Here is a 24,129-nt window from a genome sequence, read left to right as displayed (position 1 = left end):
CTTTGTATTTCTCCTTATTAAATACCATTCTGTTAGTTGCTGCCCACTGTTCAAGCTTTTCTAGAACTTTTTGAATACTCTCTCTCTCTTCCCTAGTGTTAGCTATCCCTCCTAGCTTTGTGTCGTTGGCAAATTTAAACAGTTTCCAATCAATTCCCTCCTCCAGGTCATTTATAAAAATGTTTAACAACACTGGGCCTAGGATAGAGCCTTGTGGTACCCCACTTGATACATTCCTCCACTTGGATGTGCAGCCATTTATGACCACTCTTTGAGTACGATCACTCAAACTGTTGTGAATCCACCTAACAGTTGCCAATCCCATATTTGGTCACTTTTTCAATAAGTATAGTATGAGATACTTTGTCAAATGCTTTACTAAAGTCAAGATATACTATATCCACCGCATTTTCCTGTTCAACCTAGTCGGTGATTCTGTCATAGAAGGAAATTAGATTCATCTCGCATGACTTGTTTGTTACAAACCTTGGCTGGCTCTGGTTAATTACTCCATTTTTATCCAACTACTTGCATACATGCTGTTTAATAATTTATTTAAAGATCTTTCCCAGTATAGAAGTCATGCTCACAGGCCTGAAGTTTCCTGGATCCACCTTCTTCCCTTTTTTTCCCTCTCCTGTTCTCACAGAATTTTCAAAGATTATGGAGAGTGGCTCAGCAATTACCTCTGCTGCTTCCTTTAGTATCCTAGGATATATTTCATCTGGACCTTGAGACTTGAATTCATTTAAGTAGCTAAGTGTTCCCTCACAATCTCTCTGCTTATAGATAGCCTGCATTCTCCCCCCCCCCCCCCCCCCCCCCCAATCGTGCAGGGAAGATCAGTTGATGTTACATCTACTTTCTGAGAAAAAAACGGATACAAAATAGGAATTTAAAAGTTCAACCTTCTCAACATCATTCTTAACCAATTCTACATTTTCATTTTGAAAGCATCCAATAGCATTTTTGACTTTTCTTTTGCTTTTGTCATACTCCCCAAATCCTTTTTTATTGCTTTTGGCCTCTATTGCAAGCCTCAATTCATTATTAGCTTTAGCTTTTCTGACACTTGCCCTACAGTTTCTGCAAACCACATTATATTCTTTTTTAGATATTCCGCACTCTTTCCATTTGAGGAACATGTTTTTCTTTGTTTTTAACATGTGTGTAAGTTCTGTGTTCATCCATCCTGGTCTCTTTAAGTGCTTCCCATTCTTCCTTCTTTTAGGGATTGTTAACGATTGTGCTTTGAGAATCTCATTTTGCAATATTTTCCAACCTTCTTGGACTTTTCTTTTTTTAAGAACATCCAGCCATTGGATTCTTCCTACCCTCTTTCTGAGTTCATTAAAATCTGCCTTTCTGAAATCCAACCTTGAGGTCTGAGTTTTCTCAAGTCTCCTTCCCCTTTTTAGCTAAATTTCACATCTATCCCATGATGCATCAGCACAGCATTAGCTGAGGCTATACAATTTTTGCCTGGTGAGGGGGATCGGGGTAACAGTTTAATAATCATTAAAAGTAAAGGTAAAGCCCCCTAGTGCAAGCACCAAGTCGGAAATGACTCCTAGGGTGACGTTTTCTTGGCAGACTGTTTTTGCAGGGTGGTTTGCCATGGCCTTCCCCAGGCAACCTGGGTACTCATTTTACCAACCTCAGAAGGATGGAAGGCTGAGTCAACCTTAAGCTGGCTACCTAACCTAAGCGGGGAACCTTCTTGAACTCACAACCTTCGGTTGTAAGCGAGAGCTTAGGACTGTATTTTTGCTGCCTTAACACTTGGCACCACAAGGGGCTCTCTAATGGTCATTACCTTCTATATTCATCTAAATAAACTACAGACAATACGTTTACAGTCAGAATAATGAGTTTTCATCTTCTCTATTATAACTGTGTGACAGGTGCTGTGTGATCATTATCAGTAACTGTTACAGGAGTGTTTGTCTCGCCCTGCATACAGTTTTCCGAGGGAAAAAAAGGCAGGGAGATTCAGATAGAAAGAAATTACTAACCAAGAAAACACTAGCTGACATATGTACTGAGGGATAGCTACATAATGAATGAAAATTAAAAATCACTGGAGTGGTCCTTTAAGCTGCTCATACATGAGTGGCCAAAATACCCATTTTGGCCACTTCAGGTGACCATCAGTTGAAAAATTAGCCCAAACAATTGTTTGCCATGGCTGATGGCAGTCTTCTGTTTGCTGTAAATCTGAGCAGCCATATTAAAAAATTTTGGCCACAGTTGGCTGAAAATACATGGGTATAACATGACCTGCTGAATCTTGCCCTTTTACATAAACTGAAGGGAGTCATTTTTCTTCAAAACTAACTCTCTGATGGTCCACTTTGATCTCTACTGTTGCTGGTGGGATTGTTCATACGGATGGTTGATCGCCTGCATCACCAGTCTTAGATTAGTGATTGTATCATCTGTTATATAACCTTATAATGCATTGTAGTGGAACCAGATAATGTGCCAACGATACTGTATCTGCTGAGCAGTCCGGAAACAATTATGAGATAGACAGACTGACAGAAGCATTCTTTTACAGTATGTCAGGGTGTGCCAGTAGGAACAACTCATTTACATGAAACAGGTTTGGTGGGTAAGAGGATGATCCACCCCCAGTCTCATTCGCTCCACCTTTGTGTACTCTTACACAGGGTTATCACATGCTGTCTATAGAGCTCCTCCGATGTACAGGGCTGACAATGGATTGCTTAAAACAATAAGTTAGATGCTTCTGAACTGGTATATGTGCACTCTCCGTAGCTTTATTAGCTGACACAATGTCTTCTGAGAGCTCCTCGCAGGATGGAATTACAGGCAGTCCAACTTCGCCCGTTTCTCTTTCTTCTATTGTGTTTTCCAAACCTATGGATTCAAACATTACAGTATGGTATGTATCTTTCTTTAACTTTCAAGAACCTCTTCAACTGGCTGTTGTATTACAGTTATGGTTGGAGCTATATGGATGATTCTGTTATGGTAACATAGCAATCAAGGAAATTGAACTAAGATTGGGTTCACATCTATGTTGGAACCTGGTCGGAGGCTCGGTCACAGATCCGGCACCAAATACCGGAAGAAAAAGCTCTGCCGGGTAGCTGACCAGAAACCGAATGGATCCCATAAAGTTAATAGGATCCATTCGATGCTGTTTGGTTCCATCATAAGACGGTCCCATTCAGCCAGAGGATTCCCCTTTCCTGCTCTCCTAATGGAGCAAGAAAACTGAATCCAGACGACATCGGGCAAGCAGGTGGACTGGGTTTTGTTGTAATGACAAAACCCCTTTAATAGGCATATTCCTCCACAATGTGACTATAACAACAATGAAGGGGAAGCAACTCTTACTTCCAAGAGGTTAGACCCTCACTAATCGAACATTACTGGCCTATCGTAAGCCTAAGATCAATATTTACATTTCAGAGAATCCTCTTAACTAGTTCATACTATTCTATTAAAGAAATGGTGGGACCACTGGCGCCTACAGTGGGCTGTAGATCTCATTAGGACCTTTTATTATATTTTCATTCTATATTGGGTTTGCATGTGCTGTTTTTGCTGTGGTTGTTGTTATTTTTGCGGTCTTTGCAAATGATTTTGATCTGCTGTTTAGAAATATTTGGGGATTTATCAATACTTTGATAGGATGCAGAAAAGGCTCAAAAAGTGCACAAAATTGTATTTGGCATGCTAAATGTAATGCCACTTGGTATAAGTACATGTTAGAGACATTTTTTTCCTCACTTCATCATAAGACTGATATACATGATATACCAAGGATGTCTGGGTATAGTGGGAGCTCAGATGTTTAATAACAGCTGGGATCCTGCTCTTATGGCTTGGATCAGAGAAATGTCTAATATTGTCCTTTTAAACCCTTAGAGGGAAGGGGATACTGTATGTACCCTATTGGCTTCCCTGTGTTGCTACAACAGCCAGTGGCCTAACAATAGTTTTGGGATCTGCCATCCACAGAAGTTCATTAGACTGGTATGATGCACTGTAAGCAAAAAGAAAAAATATTCTGGCCCTGGAGATAAAAGCGCATACATGGCTATACATCATTGTTAAAAAACCCTTCTTCCTACATGTTTCAAACTATAAGGTGCTTACTAGAGATGAGCGAGCATGCTCGGATAAGGCAGTTACTCAAGCGAGCATCGCTCTTCTCGAGTAACTGCATTCTCGTCTGAGCAGGCTCGGGGAAGGGGGGAGGGCAGGGAGAGTGAGAGAGATCTCTCTCCCCCCTGCTGCCGCCCCCGCTCACCCCCGCTGTCCCCCGAGCCTGCTCGGATGAGAATGCAGTTACTGGAGAAGAATGATGCTCACTCGAGTAACTGCCTTATCCGAGCGTGCTCGCTCATCTCTAGCGCTTACGCATGGTACACCATGAGAAATTAGATTTTATCTTCAGTGCCAGAATATTTTTTTTACTTACTCATAGTGTCACACTCAAGCCAGTGTCACCTGAGAATGGCTTTGATTGTGATACCGGATGTTGCATTTGTTTTTGTAGTTGTATTATATGAATAATCAAAATACATGACGTTCAAGTCCCCCTAGAGTAAAGAATGCTGGCACCCCTGCAGTGTTTTTGAGGGAAGGGCTTTAAATATAAGCCCTTCCCTGAAAATCATTCCTATCTGGTGTAAACAAAAAAAAACAACTCACCTCTATGCCGCTGCTGGGGCTCAGGCAAGTCTAGCAGCTTGGGTCCCGTCACTGCTCTGAATCTCAGCCAATCAGCCAATCACAGGCAACGCTCAGCCATTCATTGAATGACAGCTGAGCACTGCCTGTGATTGGTCACAGCGCTCAGCCAATCACAGGCAGCGCTTGGCCATTCATTGAATTGAATTGGCCTCAGCTGTCACATGCCATTCTCTTTTTTTTCAAAGGTTTTTATTGGTATTATTCACAGAAACAGGGCCAGGGGTCAGAGGCTCTGTAGCCCAAATTAGGAAAGCTAAAGAGTGTGGGATAATTTGGTTTGCTTCACGTTCTACCCAAAGTGGAACCTCAGGGCCACCTGAGGTTACCGCCCATTAAGCTATCCATGCCGATTTACAATATTTAATTTGGTTAGGTACTGAAAGACCTCCCATAGGAGATGAAGCGATGAGCGAAAAGCGGCTGAGAAGCCAGCGAACCAGCGGCAAGTCTTTCAGTTTGAATGTTCTGCACGAGCGTTGACGTCAACACTCGTGTAGTCGTCCAAAAGACTGTTGGCCCATGTAAGAGGGCCTTTAGTCTCCTTGAACACCGATCAGCACATTAGCAAATAGACTTAATGGCCGTGTTATTAGTCACCCACCCTTTCATGATTAGAGTGTCCTTGTATGAAAATTAGACATGTGACCTCATGGAACTACATAATATCAAGTGAGCAAGTTTTCGGTGAATCAGTTTCACTATGAGTTCACATTAGAATATGGAAATCAAGCCACCTGAATGTCTTTCAATAAGGCCTGATTATTAGAGATGAGCGAGCACGCTCAGATAATGCAGTTACTCTTCTCGAGTAACTGCATTCTCATCCGAGCAGGCTCGGGGGGTGGCGGGCCGCTCTCCCCTGCCGCCCCCCTGAGCCTGGGAGAAGGGGAGAAGCCCCAAGGGTCCCAAGATTCTTCTGTTCTACAAGAGATGGGCAGAAAAAAGAAGCAGACTGTTGTGTTACCGGGATAGAAATTGACCTGAATCAGCACCAGGAAAGGCGGAAGGGCATTTTATCTCTTGCCATACGGTCCGGTCCCCTCTCCTTCTCCTCTTGGAGAACATATTTAAGTAAAATGCAGTTTGTTCTGTTTGACATAAAGTATTGTCTGCCACTAGCAAATACTTGGAAAATACCATAAACTAGATTTTCACGCCCTCCTCCGCTATATAGCCACTATAAAAGCCTTACTTTTCAGCAAGCAAAGTCATATAATCTCTGAGACTTTATAACATTTTATAGAGCCGAATATCTTTTACTGCATCCCAGGATTTCTCCATCAGAATAGCAGAAACATTAGGAGCAGCAGTATAAAAATCTTATGATCCCATGTGAACTAAAATGTCGGTAATAAACTATATTCTGTAATCTTTGTTTCTGGTTAATATACAAACTATAAGGGTAAACCTGTTGTATATAGAGCTCACATGTCAAACACAAGGCCCGTGAACCAAATCTGGCCCGCCACCTAATTTTATGTGGTCCACCAGCTGTGCAGCAACCTAACAGGAAATCCACTAACTCAGCCTGCATCTCTGGTCCGGCGGTAGTGCAGAGTCTGTGACCACCGACCTCTCCCTCCCAATGTCTGTGTGCGTTGTTCTGTACGCAGCACGAATGCCAAGGGGAGAGGTCAGCAGTCATAGACTCAGAAGCGGCTGCCGTTGTGGGACTAAGACTGCAGACTGGGTGAGTGGAATGCTTGTAGGGATGCTGCCCAGCCAAAGGCCAATAGGGGGTAACTATTACTACTGGGGTCAATATAGCGGACACTCTTACTACTGGGGTCACTATGGGGGGCACTATTACTACTGGGGCCAATATAGTGGACACTATTATTACTGGGGTCACTATGGGGGGCAGTATTACTACTGGGGTCACTCTTATTACCAAGGTCACTATTGGGGTCACTCCTATTACCAGGGTCACTTACTACTGGGGCCACTATGGATGTTCCTATTACTACTGGGGTCACTATTACTACTGGAGTCACTATGGGGGTCACTTACTATTGGGGCTACTATGGGGAACCCTATAACTACTGAAGCCACTATGGGGTTCACTATTAATATACAGCCTTACAATTACAATCAGCCCTTTGAAGGTAACCATAAGGCTGAGTTTGACACTCCTGATATAGACTGACATGAGTAGGGTGTTATGTAGGAAGGTTGTGTAATAATGTGCAAGATACAAACTCCTGATAAAAAAACTCAGTATTGCAACAGCTAGAAATTAAAGAGGATCAGTCACCTTTCCTGACATGATTATTTTAGTAAATACTTGTATTCTTCATTAAATTTTGTAGTACTCTTTCTTGGAACTCTATGACATTTCTGTTATTCTTCCCATGATTACTACGAGGTAGAGATATAAATCGGAGTCAGATATGTTTTTAGTAAGGCCTTCATGTCTCTGGCTTCCAATGATCAACCTTCTGAAGAACATATCATGTTATTGTATAGCACAAATAGTGCAGCGATATGATATTAATATTAATCTTACTGTATTGTATGTTGTTATATAGCATTCCAATTCCCCAAAAGTTGGGACACTGTAAAATGTAAATAAAAAAGAATGTAATGATTCGTAAATCTCCTATAATGATATTTTATTAATAATAGAACATAGAACACATATCAACAGGTGAGAGAGAGATTTTTCCAATTCATTAAAAAAAATTAATCCATTTAGAAATTGATGGCAGCAACACATATCACAAAAGTTGGGACTGAGTAAAAAAAAGTCTGGAAAAGTAAAGAGTACTAATTAGAGATGAGCGAACGTACTCGGATAAGCACTACTCGTCCGAGTAATGTGCCTTATCCGAGTACCTCCCCGCTCGTCCTGAAAGATTCGGGACACGCTGCGGAGCGGGGAGCTGCAGGGGAGAGCGGGGAGGAACGGAGGGGAGATCTTTCTCTCCTTCTCTCCCGCCCGCTCTGCCCCGCTCCCCGCTGCGACTCACCTGTCAGCAGCGGAGCGCCCCGAATCTTTCAGGACGAGCAGCGAGATACTCGGATAAAGCACATTACTTGGACGAGTAGTGCTTATCCGAGTACGTTCGCTCATCTCTAGTACTAATGATAAAGAGTCAGAGGATTAATTTTCTTTTAAGTCACATGACTGTGTATAAAAGAGCATGTTAGAGAGGCAGAGTCTCTCAGAAGCAAAGATGCTCAGAGGTTCACCCATCTGTAAAAAACTGCATCTAAAAATTGTGGAACGATTTCAGAAAAATGTTCCTCAACATAAAATTGCAAAGACTTTGAATCATCTACAATACACAATATCATCAAAAGATTCAGAGAATCTGGAGAAATGCATGTACACAAGGCATAAGGCCGATGGTCAATATTAGATGCTTGTGATCTCCGGGTCCTCAGATGGCACTGCATTAAAAACAGGCATGATTCTGTAATACAAATCACTGCATGAGCTCAGAATACTTCCGAAAGTCATTGTCTGTGAACACAGTTCGCCATGCGATCTACAAATGCAAATGAAAGCTGTATCATGCAAAGAAGAAGCCAAATATCACAATCCAGAAATGCCAGCGTCTTCTTTGGCTCAAAGCTTAAAATAGATTGAAGCAAAATGTAATACTGTACTATGATCAGATTAAGGCCTCCTTCCCACGAACGGATTTACGCCGCGTAAATTCGCGGCAAAAATCCGCTGCGTTGCCCCCTGCTATTAGGTTCTATTGAACCTAATAGCTCAATGCTCACGATGCGAAATTCCACCGCGGAATTTCGCACCGTGAAATCTCCCATCCTCACCCACAGCATGCTCTATTTGCTGGGGTGTACGCGCTGACGGCTTCCATTGCAGTCAATGGAAGCCGTCCGTTCACGCTATCTCCCGCTGTAACACAGTGGAAGATAGCGTGAAAACGCTTTCCCGCCTACCGCCGCCGCGTCATATGACGCGGCCAGCGCGTCACGTGACATGGCCAGCCGCGTCATGTGACGCGGTGGGCGTGTCACATGACGCGACGGCGGTGGGCGGGGAAGCGTCTTCACGCTATCTTCCGCTGGTAAGTATGGGGTCTCTTGGGGGCGCCGTGACGAGCTTCACTGCGGAATATTCCGCGGTGGACCCCGTCACGCTCGTGTGAAGCCGGCCTAATAAAAATTTGAAATTTTTGGAAGCCATCCAGACAATGTCTCTTTCAGGGGAGGCCTTGTATATTTCAACAAGGCAATGCTAAACCCCATACTGCATCCATCACAACAGTATGGCTTCACAGAGAAAGAGTCCGGATGCTGAACTGGCCGCCTGCAGTCCAGACCTTTCACCGATAGAAAATATTTGGCCCCATCCTTAAGACTCCATTCAGAGTGGATCTTGAAAGTATGCTTTTTTTTTGGAAAAATCATAATGTTTTAGAATAATACATGCCAGCAATGCACATACCTGGAAATTGAAGGAGCAGAGGTCGAACATGCATGGTGCTACTCCATTCATATCATTGGCGCAGGCGGAAATAGCCAAGCACAATAACTGGCTATCTCTGGCCGTCCCATTGAGATCAATGTAGTAGCATCGCGCACGCTTCACTACTGCTCCATTCAAACTCCTCCTCACTCCTCTTTTACAAAGAACTATTCTGGACGTCTGAGATCTGTCACATGTACTCCACTTTTATATTGTAGGCCAATCAGTAGGCAACTGGAGGCTATGATAAAACAGTGTTTTTAACCCTTCATAAGCCAAGTACCCTCTATTCAACTAAACAACATCAAAGTACCGCCAAGGCTATGATCATACAGTGTGCTCTACACATATGCACAGCATGAGGGCTGTATGAGTGTAATGTCACAAGGTGCATCCCTAATAATTAATACCAAAATTGCCAAAGGGCGAAAAAAAAACTGTTTGAATACCCTCATTAAAATCCAACATTTATTGAACTAAATTAAAACACTAAGAGGCATGGGGATCAAAAATACAACCCCCTGCCTAGCAAACCTGGGATCGCTAAGTCATCAATAATATATATAATTTAATGCTGCTCCATACTGTGCTTCATGGAGCTCTCCTAAATAACTGCTCAGACGAAACATCCTTCCAAAGGGAATGCGTTGTTTGCCAAGCAGGTGTTTGAATTTTTAATTTCTATGCCTCTTAGTATTTTAATATAGTTCAAAAAAAGTTAGATTTTAATGAGGGTATTCAACCGGGGTGTTTCTTGCTCTTTGGTCAATTTTGGTGTTAATTATTGTTAATGAGCCCTGTGTATACCCTGAGGCACTTTTTGTATACTCCATGTGGATTTCTGGCTGCTTCACAGGTTGTTACGCCTGGATTACTTGGACTCCATGCTGAACTTTCTTTTATTGATGGCAACCACGCCAATAATTAATAAACAGTCTCTAATCTCCGTATCTAGAGACTACAAACCACTGTGGTCCAGAACTTTCAGCAGCTATGTTTACTTAGGTCTCTTCAAAGCAATCACTCTTATTCATTCTGTCTGTCTCCATCTGATGCAATACTACTTGTTCTCCATGCGTTCCCTCTGGCAAGACACTACTCTTTGCCCTCGCTGATTAATACTCTTTGGTGGAGTACCCCTCGATGTCTCCTGATTACTTGCAGTCTGCGCCGTGTCATACTACTTGCAGGAATAATACCATCCAATAGCTGACGCTGCAGAGGTATTGATCCAGCTTCCTTATTTGCATATATTTCCCAGAGGAGCATGCATGGCCTTATAAGTCTCGTCACTCACCTTCTCGGTGCCCTCCTTATGAAGAGATTATACCCCTCCCATAGTACTTGTCACTCTACAATTCGTGCCCTAATCAATTGCACCACACAAGGACAGGACTTGTATGTATAAACCCTTGGAACATGTGGGCAGCGTGATCTAGCATCTTTCATGCCCTCATATTGCACCCTTGTACTATGATGTTCTTACAGCAAATTCCAGCCACACTCCACCCAGTCTACCCATGCCTTACAATATTGTTTCACCCATTTGCACCTGTAAATCACATACAAATAATATGTACTGTTGCAAAATGTATGGAGGTTATTTCTATGACCTTACACCAGTCTTCTCTAGGGACATGGCACGTCCTACAAGTTGAGAACCTAGGAGCTGGTAGACATAAGCCAACTTGAAAGTAAAAGTTGTGAGTGGGTAGGAACTAAATGAAGAAGAACAATAAACAAAAGCTTACGTATTTTGTTTCTGCTTGTAATTTTTCTTTAAGGTTAACATTGATAATCCAATAGCTGCGTGGCCCTAAGGGGTGGATTATCAGATGTTTACTGTACTCAGATCCTTTAGTTGGCGGGGTTTCTAAGAATAAACACTACAAACCAAGATAATCCATGTTCTCCAGTGGATACTGAAAACATTGCTGATAACCTATAAAGTCGCTGCCTGACATGAGTGAGCAGCCCTTTATATCAAGGACATTTCATAGTATAATAAGAAGTGCAGAATTATTTCACAGCCCTTCAGATAAATGATTTATTATTCATAAACTTTTTGCTTGCTTCTTCTAGTGACAACAGAAAATGTGGTGATAATGTCGATTCCCCATCAGAAGAGGTGACCACCTGCCTGCTGAACCTACACAACACCAAGTAACCTCTTTATAAGTATTGGTGACATTAAATGTTAGTTACAAACAAGTCAAGGCCAAACTCCGCACAAAGTCCAAAAATTTCGGTTTAAAGGTGTTATCTATTTAAAAAAACAACTAATTTTCATATATCCTATTAGGGATTTTTCCATTAATAGAAGGAGGGGAGAGTCTCTGTTCAGAATCCTCATCACCTCCTTAATGAAGACTGTTTAGAAAGAAAGTCTGGAGGACCTGTCCTGCCCTGCATTACACAGACTTTGTAGTGCTTCATTTCCCCTGTAGGGGCACTGCAGGAGACTTGGTCTCCCTATAGAGGGCACACTTTAAGGCCGAATGCACGCAGCCGGTAGGATCCCGCAGCGGAATCAGACCCTGTGCCCAGCCAGAAACCCCTGCGTACCTGTCCAGATTCTTGTTATCCGTGCTGCAGATGTCCTAAAAATTCCCCTAGGAGAGCACCTGCTTTCTGCAACCCCTATTTATAATATTTTAAAAAGACAGAGCTAATAAGCTTGTTTTCTAAGAATTTAGAAGATTTCTAAATTATTAATTTCCTAGAATTGGTTCTCTTTAGTTTGATCTTCTGCCTTTCGTGGAGCAAGATTATCTAGCAGAATTTCTAGATTAGACACCACAGTGAAACAAATGTACTATTTTTTTATGTGTTTGTATTTAAAAGGGTTATCCACTTCTTAACTATTGATGACCTAACCTGAGGATAAATCATCAAGAGTTAATCGGTGGGGGGCCTCTGCTCAGGATCAGATCAGATGTTTGCCTGACCGCTGTCAGTGTGTATGGAGGCGGACGCTAACAGCTCCATACACATAGCAGTGGCCTGGGTTGGTCTTACAGACACTGTTCCCGCTGAGTTTAGTGGGAACAGTGCTTGCCAAACCAACTCAGGCCACTGCTATGTGTATGGAGCTGTTAGCTTCCGGCTCCATACACACTGACAGTGGACCGCTGAGCAGCTGATCACAGGAAATCTCAAGGGGAGAACCACTGACAATCAACTATTGATGATCTATCCTGTTATCAATAGTTAAAAAGTAGACAATCTCTTTAATAAAAAAATAGAGGAAATGATTAAATGCGCACATAATGTTCTAAAAGTAATTTTTTAAACATTACAGTCAATCTGCATTCAACTTAATACGTGAAACACCAAGTCAGAAAAACCCCATACTGAAGGCTGTTTCAGAAGGAGACGTATTGTCACTAACCAGACTACTGAATGAAATTGAAGCATTATCTTCTGTTTTTGCAGATAAGTGTGCTCAAGGTAATATACTGATATATACATAAGGTTTAAACATAACATTAAAACCACCTGCTTAATATTGTGTAGGTGTAAGGGACTCCTAAGAGTTTAATGCTGCCTATGAAAGGATTGGAGATGCGGCAATGCCTAGGGTGTACTGGTCTTCACAATTGAGCACTAAGATGGCCACTCCAAGATGCACTGATCATGCTCACTGGACACTTGCTCATTGGCTGATTCTGTGACTATAAAAAGGACAATTTTTGCTGCGTGGTGAGCAAAGCAAAACAGAGCAGAGCTGAGCTGAAGTGTGCTGATGCCGTAAGGAAGACTGAGGAGGCTGGGACAGAGAGGAGCAGTCACTTCCACTAGCCTAAGTGAGTAGAGTGCAGCAACTACAACAAGTGTCGTAAGGAAAGAGGAGTGGAGAGTAGCGTTCCCAACCCTGGACAATGCTGTGGAAGAGATTGGGTTGGTAGGAGTTGTAACTCTTGTACATTAAATTGTAAGTGAGGCCGGCCTCAGCAGAGACATTAGATGTGCACACCAATAGGGCCAAATTAGTTAGCCAGCAGGCCTGCTGCAAGGAGGGACCTGCCTTGAATCTTGCATTGAGCAGGGGGTTGGACCAGATGACCATTGGGGTCCCTTCCAACTCTACCATTCAATGATTCTATGAAATCGAGGCTGCACTGGGAAAGTGGACTGTTGCTAAATTTCTGTATCTTGAGCCCTATTCACAGACTGAGATATTGTTTACTAGAGAAAAAAAGTAAAACGGCACTTGGGGTAGCGAATGAGCCTTACACAAAGACACGTCGCAAATGTATTCCATAACCTCTCTTATTTTTTGCAATTTATATTTATGTGAGGAGTGACTGAAATTGTTCACCAGGTATTACTGTTGCTGTGGATTGCTCACCAAGTATTTCCAATCCTATGTTTTAGTTAGCAGTAGATAGCACCTAGGTATTGAAAAGTAGAAGTTCAATTGCTTAACCATTATTATACTGTTCAACTTTATTTCTTTGTTCTTAAATAAATATTGTATATTTTGGTTTCTCCATCTGCTGCAACGTATCCAGAATCCTGTGTTGCTAAACCTGCATCGGGGACATAGGTCCCCCTCACCCACCAAGGCATAACACCTCTGACCCACCAAGACATGAATTCTACAAGACCTCTGTAGGTGTTCTGTGGAATCTGGAACCAAGACTTTAGCAGCAGATTTTTTAAGGGGTTGTCCAGAATTAGAAATTTTTTTATTTTTTTCCAAACACCCCCACCACCACACACATACCTGTCCATTGATTGTGTGTGATATTGCAATTCAGCACCTTTCCCTTCAATGTAACTGAGCTGCAATACCAGAGACCACACACGGACAGATGTGGCGCTGTTTCTGGAAGAGAGCAGCAATGTTTTTCCAAGACTTTTAAATCCTGAAAGTTGTGGGTTGGGGCCTCAATAGATTAGACTTGTTCCATTGCACAGATGCTAGATTGGATTTAGTTCCGGGGAATTTGGGGGCTAAGTCATGACATTGATCTCTTTGTCATGTTCTTTAAACCATTCCTGAACTATTTTTGCAGTGTGTCAGGATATGTTATTCTGTTGAAAGAGGCCACTGCCATTAGGAAATAGTAGTGCCATGAAGGGGTACTTGGTCTGAAGCAATGTTTAGGTAGGTGGTACAGTAGAGTGGCCCATAGAGATATGGCAAAAAATAAAGTGGCAGCTATACAGCAAGACACCTTCCCAATTTGTTATATCTGCTAATAGTAATGTTAGGGTGCATTCACACAAGTGTGTGCGTACATAGGTGCACACAAAACCACGCGTCTTTTAGAACCATTGGTTCCCTATGGTGTGTTCCCATGTCCATGTTTTACAGGCGTGGAAGCGTATGTACCTGCAAAACATAGCACATGCATGCACCATAGGTGCTTGTCAATATTCCCCACAGGAAATCCCCTCACCACTGAACACTGTGACAGCACATTCATTGAATGGCTGAGCACTACCTGTGATTGGCTGAGCACTCAGCGAATTAGATACAGCCTTTTCAGCAGGCGGGGATTTTAAATCCCCGCCTGCTGAAACAACCTCACAGCAGTGCAGGGAGAACCAGCGGGAGGACGTGCCTGAGTCCCGGTAGCGGCAGAGAGTTAAGTATATATATATATTTTTTTTTACTACAGTTAGGGATGATTTTTCAGGGAAGGGCTTATATTTAAAGCCCTTCCCTGAAAATCACTGCAGGGGTTGCCGGCAGACCATTGCTTTCAATGGTGCCGCCGGCAGCAGCTGCGGCCCCATTGAAAGCAATATTGCACGGACCTGCATTTATGTGTGTTTGTGCACGTACGTTTGTGCGCAGTTTTGTGCACAGCTACGTACGCACCAGCACACGCTCATGTAAATGCACCCTTAGGGTAAAGTTTTAGCTTTAAATTCTAACTGCAAGATGGAGCTCAAAACTGATGTATATTATGAGAAATGGCGCTTATGCACAAGTTTTCTAGTTACACAAGCTACAGAATTAATATTAACAATTTGCTTTTGCAAAAGACTCGCTATACTTTACAACATGACAATCTACACATTTGTGGTGTTCCCACAAAAATACCTCCAAATATATGAAAATAGTCAAAATTATGACACAAATACCTGTCAGTCGGCGCTTAAAGGGGTTGTCCCACGCCGAAACGGGTTTGTTTTTTTTTCAATAGCCCCCCCGTTCGGCGCGAGACAAACCCGATGCAGGGGTTAAAAAAGAAAACCGGATAGTGCTTACCTGAATCCCCGCGCTCCGGTGACTTCTTACTTACCTGGTGAAGATGGCCGCCGGGATCTTCACCCTCGGTGGACCGCAGGTCTTCTGTGCGGTCCATTGCCGATTCCAGCCTCCTGATTGGCTGGAATCGGCACGGGGCGGAGCTACGAGGAGCCGCTCTCCGGCACGAGCGGCCCCATTCAGAAAAGAAGAAGACCGGACTGCGCAAGCGCGTCTAATCCGGCGATTAGACGCTGAAAATTAGACGGCACCATGGAGACGAGGACGCTAGCAACGGAACAGGTAAGTGAATAACTTCTGTATGGCTCATAATTAATGCACAATGTACATTACAAAGTGCATTAATATGGCCATACAGAAGTGTATACCCCCACTTGCTTTCGCGGGACAACCCCTTTAAGGACTGGACAGCAGACCTGGTAATTGGTGTTGGAACAGTCTTGCGATTTCCTTCCACAACTTGAAGCAACAGTTGTTTTCCTTCTTCGTCATTAGTAAAAAGTCTCAAAATTCATGGTCTTTAAGCACAGCCTTGTTGTACACATAAGAACCTGAAACTGCCCAAAATAAAGGTTTGTTAAAAGGAAAAAAATTAGACGGTGTCTTACTTTGTAGTTGAAAGTTGAGTTTTTTGGGCCACCCTATGTACAGGTTATAATAACATTCAAAAAAATGTTAACATTTCTTGATCTATAGTGTGACGTGTGTACTAGGAACATGTCACAAAAGGCATTACCATCCACAGCAGACAACACAGTGGTCGTCCAAGGGTGCTTAATGATCGCAACCACCGGTGTCTGGCTAGAATTATCCATGCAAACAGACTAGCAACTCTGACAGAAATTACATCCACATTCAAAGCAGGAGGCCCCATATGCAGTGTTGTTTAGCTTCTATGGGATACGGGAACAGAAGACCCACCAAAGTGCCTATGTTAACACTACAACACTGGACATAGCAACTCGCTTGCGGTCTTGAGGTTGCTAACTGGAACCTAGAGGACTGGCAGCATGCGGCATAGTCCCATTAGTCACGGTACCAATTGTTTAGGGCTGATGGTAGGGTTCGTGTGTAGCACAGATACCATGAAGCCATGGACCCCGGATGGCAACAAGGCACTGTGCAGGCTGGTGGTGGTTCCATACTGGTGTGGATTCTGTTTTCATGACATGGTTTGGTCCACTATTCTGCCTAAACATGCCATTGAATAATGGCAACCCTTCATGAACTTCATGTCCCACAATGATGGGACATTCTAGCAGGATAACGCACTGTGCCATGAGGCCAAAGTTGTCTTGAATTGGTTCAAGGAGCATACTGGAGAGTTCCAACAAATGGTGTAGCCTGAACATTCAGCCAAGTGCAATCGAGCATTTAAGGGATGTGCTTTGGAGGTCCATATGCACCTGAGATTCTGGACCTACAAATACAACAGAGCTTTTGGCAGCTATCCAAACCGCATGGTGCAATATCCCTCCAGACGTCTTTCATCCACTTATGGAATTGATGACACGTTGAGTTGCTGCACTTCACCAGGCTAGAGAGACTGGTACAAGATATTAGTCCCTGTCCCATAACTTTTGGCATGTCAGTGTATAATCTCTTAATTAGAGTTAAATAAAATATAATAAACAATTACATTACCAAATATTTAAAATAATACGGTTTGTTACATTTCAGATTTTCTCATGTGCAGACTAACATCACAGGACACTGGCAAAACCTGCTTGATGAAAGCATTACTGAACATAAATGAAAAGACTCCACAGATAGTGCGCATTCTGCTATCATTCACTGAGAAACACGGCTTTCTGGACAGTTTTATCAATGCTGAATATACTGAGGAGAATTACAAAGGTAATTACAATTAATAGAGCAGTTTATTCACTGGTGGTTTACTCATAAATATTGTTTCAAGGTTTTAACTCAGTCATTATAAGAGGGGAAAACAAGACAAGAAAGTTGCCTGATTTATATATTGGTTACTTTAGAAAAGTTTGATGCCTATGGATGTATATAGAGGAGAAAGTCCCCACGATAAAATTCAGAATGCCCTCTGACCTGGTGCTGAACACTCTTTTTGCTGACTGCACCTCTTCCAAGTGCTTTACCTGTACCCTAAAGATTTCCCTATCACAGACACTTGAATCTAAAGATAAACAACAATTACATTTAATGACTCCGATGAGAGTTTTTGTTGTCCCTGATTGTATTAGTGGGAGTCCATTTAAACTAAGTTCACCATCCTGCTGCCCCACAAAAGTGTCTGATCCCCTTAAACAGCTTCAGTCATTGGTTTCCATCAACAATGTTTTCTAGGTACGTCTTTAGAAAGTGGCACTCTGTGAGTGTTCCTTTATACAGTCAGAGAGTGCTCCCATATACAATGACTAGAACAGGGCAGACATAGAGTGCCGAGTGTCATGTGCAAAGAATGTGCTTGAGCACCCCCAAATGTTCTTAAGATATCTATCTATCTATCTATCTATCTATCTATCTCACCTTTCTCGGACTCTTCAGGTTGCTAACTGGAGCTTAGAGGCTTGGCAACATGTGGCATGGTCCCATTAGTCATGGTACCAATTGTTTAGGACTGTTGGTAGGGAACGCTGGGCCCTATTGCAAAATTGCCGCCACACCATGATCACATATTACTATAATGTAGTGACCGGTATCACCATACTGTTACTGAATAAAGACCACTACAAACATCAATATTATCAATAATAACATTATATGAGGGCCAAACAATGACCACATAATAGCACTATACTGTAACTAAAAACCACTATACAGAGACCAGTATTACCACCATACAGTGACCATATAGCAGTAAATACCAGCTGTACACAGGCACTCTACAGATCGTATAAGTGATTACAGTACATTTACCTTTAATGATCACAGGTGACGTCCTCGCTAATTGCAGTCATTCACTTTTGTTTCTTCTCCAACTGGCCCAAAGTTCCATGACGACTTCTTCCAGTCACACACAGACATCATTATCTGCTAAATTTTCCAGCAACCTACCTTTGTTTTCCACAGCTCTACATAATCTTCCTATCTATAGTTCTAAAGTGCCCCAGATAGTAATAATGCCACTTGTGGTGCCCCACACAGTAATAGTATTCCCTTCCACATTCTACTTGGGCCGCCTGTATGGTATTCACATTCTTGATTGATGTTTAGCATATATGATACCTGCCATTTAGGCTTCAGTGATTGGTTTTGTATATTTCTACTGAAACTTCCTATATAATAAGTTTCAGTAGAAATCTAAGTTGCAATATTTGATAGGATTGTCACATTTATGTAAATTATTTTGAGCAATCTATACCCTCCCTGTCTAGGTCAAACTGCTTTGCACATAGCTATTGAAAGAAGACAAAATATAATTGTTAAGTATCTTCTTGATAAAGGCGCTAAGGTGAATGTACGTGCACAGGGCCTGTTCTTTAACCCAAGGTGTAGAAATAATGGATTTTACTTTGGTAAGTAAAGAACTTATATGATAACTAACATAATCACTACTAATTGTATTAGACCAAGAATTAGTTATATTTATGTACAGAAGTAGCAAAGTTCAACTTACCTGTGACTTACTGCAACAAGTTAATTCATTGTCATGCCCACGCGGCTTCAGGGCACCACGCCAAGCACAGACGCAGGCCGGTGTTCAAACTGAAACGCAAAAAGCACACACAATACTATGCTGAAACAGACTAAACCACTCCAGGCAAAATTAAATGGACAAACCTTTCCCTTACAAATCAGGTGGATAGGGAATGCTTGACTAAACGCGGGGCAGGTGTCCTGGTAAGGACGGCCACACAGTCATCACCTAGGCTAGGGTCTGACTATCCCTAATAAGGTACCTGGAGAGATGCACTAAATACTGCAAAGAAACTGTGTAAGGACAAACAAAAGCAAAAAGAAAGAAGTCCAGCCATTAACTGAATGTGAAAAGCTTTCACCCAGGATAGAGGTTCCAACCTGCTCCAACTACACCTCTTACTGAACTGAAACAAAAGCTGCAAATGGAACTCGTGGACAGACATAAGCCAAGACACTCACCAAACATACCTGCAGGCATAGATAAATACTACAGAACGTACGAGGTATTAGTTCATGTCTTGGTTAAGACACTTAAGCCCACAAGCCTGTAACTGGGGTCCTCATTGTCTAGTTGGTCCCTACTCTATAAAACAACTTACCTATGAATCATGCCTGCACACAGGTGGCTGTCCCCTGCTAGAGCCTAAGACCTGTCACGCTCAAGATGGCAACGATCCAAGCAGGAAAGGACACAGTTCACACCAAGACCGAGGAATTGCATACCACACAAAACACCATGCACCCTGAACAAGACTGTTCACACAACATGACTGGCCACCTACACAGACACACAGAACTCGACACTGTTCATACCTACACGACAACATCAATACTACAAACACCAGGGTATTGGGAAACCAGCATCCTCTAGCCAGAAAGGATGGTATATATGTGCAGCAGACCAGTGGGTATTGGCTGGCTGGAGAACATCACACCCAGCCAGCACAATTTTCCCACACCTGTGAAGGTGTGCTCTGGGAAACCCATAGAACTACAGGTCCCAGGAAAACAACCTAACACTTATCTTAACAAAAAAAAGCTATTGGAAGGACAAATAAATTGTTTCACAGAACATTTTCTTAAGGCATTGTCAAGTTAAACTTTGCTACAACTGTAAGTACAGGATATTTTGTAAATGACTGCTGAGATTAAAAAAAAAGGATGGTATCTGTTTATTGGCTCTTCTTTTGTAAACCATATGAATGGAAGATCAGACAAGCTTAACCTGGTAGCAGAAGATCCTTTAGTGGATCCAAACTCTCACTTTCCACTGAGTCTATGTCTTATGGAATATTAGTATCTGGGCAAATCACCACTAGATGCAAATTGGTTAAGGTGTAAAGTTGTGGTATTCACAAAACCAATATAACCTAAAATAAAGAAAAAATGTCTCGTGATTTTTGTGCATTTTTCACGTTTTTCTCTGCTCTGCAATTTTTTTTCATGTGGTCCCCATAGTAACGTGTTAAAAGCGACCATGAAACTCACATGGCATACAATTTTTGATCCGTTTTTTTTATGTTCCCATTGGAAATAATGGACGGTTCTTGAACAAGAATCACACAATAATAAGACATGCAGTGATTTTTCAAACTTACGCTGTTGGTCTGTGAATTAAACCATTCAAAGGAATGGGTTATTTTCCTGTGTGAGTTCTGTCCATCTTAATCTGTCAATCAGATTAAACTCCCACAGGAAAATCGTCATGTGAATATACCCTCAATTGGTGAAAAAAACTTAAGGAAATGTAGAATTATAACTGAAATATAGTAAAAAGCAGATGTAGTGCAAATTTCACATAGTAATTACAAGGTACAAAAAATCCATTATTAGGGCGCCCACCCACTGGCGATTTTTTTCCCTGCGAAATTCGCAGCATTTGTTTCTCTGCAGGGGTCTATGGGACTTGTAATGTTAAAATCGCGATCGCGCAAAATTGCGATTTCGCGGTAAATTGCGATTTTGCGCGATCGCGATTTTAACATTACAAGTCCCATAGACCCCTGCAGAGAAAAAAACGCTGCGAATTTCGCAGGGAAAAAAATCGCCAGTGGGTGGGCGCGTTTTTCACCGCGTTTTTTGCCGCGTTTTCGCGGCGTTTTCGCGGCTTTTCCATTAATTTCCATTGACTTTCATGGGTGCATTAGGAGAAAAATAAGGACACATATGCAACTGACAGTTCCTATGTTAAAAAACGCAACGCAACGCAAAAAAAAAACGCCAGTGGACAGGAGTACATTCAATTCTAATTGCTCTTGAGAAAAAACGCAAAACGCAAAGAAAAAAAAATCGCCAGTGGGTGGGCGCCCTAAGGCTGGCTTCACACGGCCGTGACGGGCTCCACAAGCGGAATACCGCAGCGGAGCCCATCATGGCGCCCCCCCAGAGACCCCATACTTAGCTGCGGATCCGCCGCCCGATGTCCTGCATGACGCTTTGGCGCGCATGCGCAATAGAGCACATGACGCGCCGGTAGCGTCATGTGACACGCCCACCACGTCACATGACGCGCCGGCCACGTCATATGATGCACCTGGCGGTGGGCGGGGAAGTGGTTTCAGCACCGTGAGCATTATGCTATTAGGTTTAATGGAACCTAATAGCTGCGGGGCAACACGGCGGAAATCCGCCCATGTGAAGTCACCCTAAATATAGTCCAACTTCATGTAATAACGTTTGCAGGACCCTCATGGCAGACAAACATACAACAATGTAAATATGTAGCAAAATGTAACCCAACACTGATGGCTTGCTGCAACAAGTTATCTTATCTTAAAAGGATGTTGCTAGTAATTTTTTTTAAATGTGCGCTCCCCATGAACGTAGATCAGCTCGGTTTTCACGCCGAGCCGATATACGTCCTCCTCATCTGCAGGGGGGGAGGATGGAAGAGCGAGGAGCAGGAACTGAGCTCCCGCCCCCTCTCTGCCTCCTCTCCGCCCCTCTGCACTATTTGCAAAGGGGAGAGGCGGGAAGGGGTGGGGCTAATTCTTGGAACTTAGCCCTGCCCCGTCCCGCCTCCTTTCATTGCAAATAGTACAGAGGGGCAGAGAGGAGGCAGAGAGGGGGCGGGAGCTCAGTTCCTGCTTCTGGCTCTTCCATCCTCCCCCCCCCCCCCCTGCAGAGGAGGACACCGTATATCGGCTCGGTGTGAAAACCAAGCCGATATACGTTCGTGTCAATACAGCCTAAACGCGTTAAGTTAATATTTGCTTTATCTAAAGACAGCCAGACGAAAATACAGGATTGACTGATTTACTTATCCATCACAAGCACTAATAATGATGTATGTAAGTTTGGTTAAGTGATTGATAGTATTTATTAAATTGTATTTAGTATTTATTACATGAATAAGAGATTAGTATTCAAATCTTGACTTAATAATTGGCAGCCTGTGGCTAGTTTGTAACAATAGAACCTAATAGCTGCTTTATTCTGCTGTGGATTTCCGCTGCGTTCCCCGCGGTGGATATTCATCAGTGGGCATTAGCTCTTAACGGAGATGGCGGAAAAACACACGTTTTTCCATGATCATCAGCGGGGAGTTTTTGTTTACTCCCGTGGTAAATCCGCGGGCGTATCCCGCTCCATCTGTGCACATGAGCCCTAAAACAGTGCATTAGAAGGGGGACTTGTCGGTGCAACGAAGTGGGTAATAGAAGCAAAGAAAAACCATTTCAGCTGATATTAGGAAGCATAAAGTCCCTTGATTATAGTATGTTGGTGCTATATAAATAGTATATAACAGTACAGAAACTGAAAGTCCTGTTAGTTAATTAAACAAAATTACATCTGCTCTGCATAAGAGAAGAGCCAGCTTGCAGATAATCCAGGCCATACTGCCAATAAATTTACACTGGTGCTGCTTCCATCAATTAGAAACTTGGATAAAAAGTTTGTGGTGTCGGCAGGGCAAGTCTTTTGTTTTGCTGTGACTGGAATGACAGATCCTGAGTTTCTCTATGCTGTAGAATAAAATCATTCAACATACTCATTCGTGTTGCAGAAAAAATATGAAACCAAGATTTCAGCTCTTCGCAATAACTGCACTTTTGAAATTTTAGGTGAAACCCCTTTAGCTCTTGCTGCATGTACCAACCAGCCCGGCGTGGTCAAACTGCTCATGGAGAACAGCAAGACCAATGTCACCATCCAGGACTCTTTTGGAAATACTGTACTCCATGCACTTATTACTGTATCAGAGAACGGAAAACCTCACAACACATTCATAATCAATATCTATGATAAGATCATACGCAACTGTAAAAACAAGTTTCTAGAACGTATGACAAACAATGAAGGCCTCACGCCAATGCAACTAGCGGCCAAGACAGGTAAATTGGAGGTAAGAATTACTGTCTGATCGTGGCAGGGTTCAAAGTGTATGTCCAGATCTGGCTGGATCACCTGGACAGGACCATAGTCTTTCATTACTAAGCTAAGGACCAAAGCTACAGGCTTGCAGTTTTGGCCTCCTGTTGATCAGCTTTCCGTTCCTTTCCCGCATTTGAGCCGAACAGAATAGCATAATCAACTACACTATTCTGGATAGTACAAATGCAAGAAAAGAACGGAGACCTGGTCAAACCAAGATGCTATCGGTTTCCATTTGAAAGACGAGAGTCTATGGTTCCATCTTGGCTTCCATCTGGATGCTGTGTTCGGTGATCTAGATGGAACCTCTAGACACAAAGGCTGGGGGTGCACTGATATGCAGAGTGAGCCCAGTCTAAAAAATAAAACTAACTGCTAACAACATTTTAATCACATTTCCTTCAACATATATACAGTAGTAACCATTTTTAATCTATTTATTCAGATGCTAAAATACATCTTGAATAGGGAAATTAAGGAAGAAGAAAATAGAATCTTGTCTAGAAGGTTTACAGACTGGGCTTATGGACCGGTCTCCTCTTCTCTGTATGACTTGAAGGATGTGGATACTTCTTCCCAAAACTCAATACTGGAAATGGTGGTCTACAATACACGCATTAAAGTAAGTCTGAGGAAAGGGAAACCAAATGGTTGACTTTGAGTTTTTTTACACCATGTGTAATTATTGAGTCAAATGTCATAAAGTTGCAGACAGATGAATAAATACTCAAACCCATTTTTG

The 24,129-nt window shown here is 42.5% G+C and overlaps 1 protein-coding gene across 4 annotated transcripts in view; it reads left to right on the top strand.

Moving 5' to 3' along the window:
• The first annotated feature begins 2,664 nt into the window (after positions 1-2,664).
• LOC136625356 (transient receptor potential cation channel subfamily V member 3-like) overlaps positions 2,665-24,129 on the top strand; it is a 45,355-nt gene continuing 23,890 nt past the window's right edge. For 2 of the 4 annotated variants that reach the window (XM_066599477.1, XM_066599479.1), the window contains exons 1-7: positions 2,665-2,908; positions 11,255-11,335; positions 12,474-12,622; positions 17,079-17,255; positions 18,749-18,889; positions 23,078-23,358; positions 23,833-24,009. In XM_066599477.1, coding sequence (XP_066455574.1) covers positions 2,799-2,908; positions 11,255-11,335; positions 12,474-12,622; positions 17,079-17,255; positions 18,749-18,889; positions 23,078-23,358; positions 23,833-24,009 — 1,116 coding nt within the window. In that variant the 5' untranslated portion in view covers positions 2,665-2,798. Of the gene's footprint in view, positions 2,909-11,254; positions 11,336-12,473; positions 12,623-12,650; positions 12,979-17,078; positions 17,256-18,748; positions 18,890-23,077; positions 23,359-23,832; positions 24,010-24,129 lie in introns of those variants that run through there. The other 2 variants (XM_066599478.1, XM_066599480.1) reach the window with 2 other exon arrangements.

This window comes from Eleutherodactylus coqui, chromosome 4 (assembly GCF_035609145.1).
Source record: "Eleutherodactylus coqui strain aEleCoq1 chromosome 4, aEleCoq1.hap1, whole genome shotgun sequence".
Classification (NCBI taxonomy): domain Eukaryota; kingdom Metazoa; phylum Chordata; class Amphibia; order Anura; family Eleutherodactylidae; genus Eleutherodactylus; species Eleutherodactylus coqui.
Note: the sequence above shows the minus strand (reverse complement) of the source record. Positions and strands in the feature narration are given on the sequence as shown.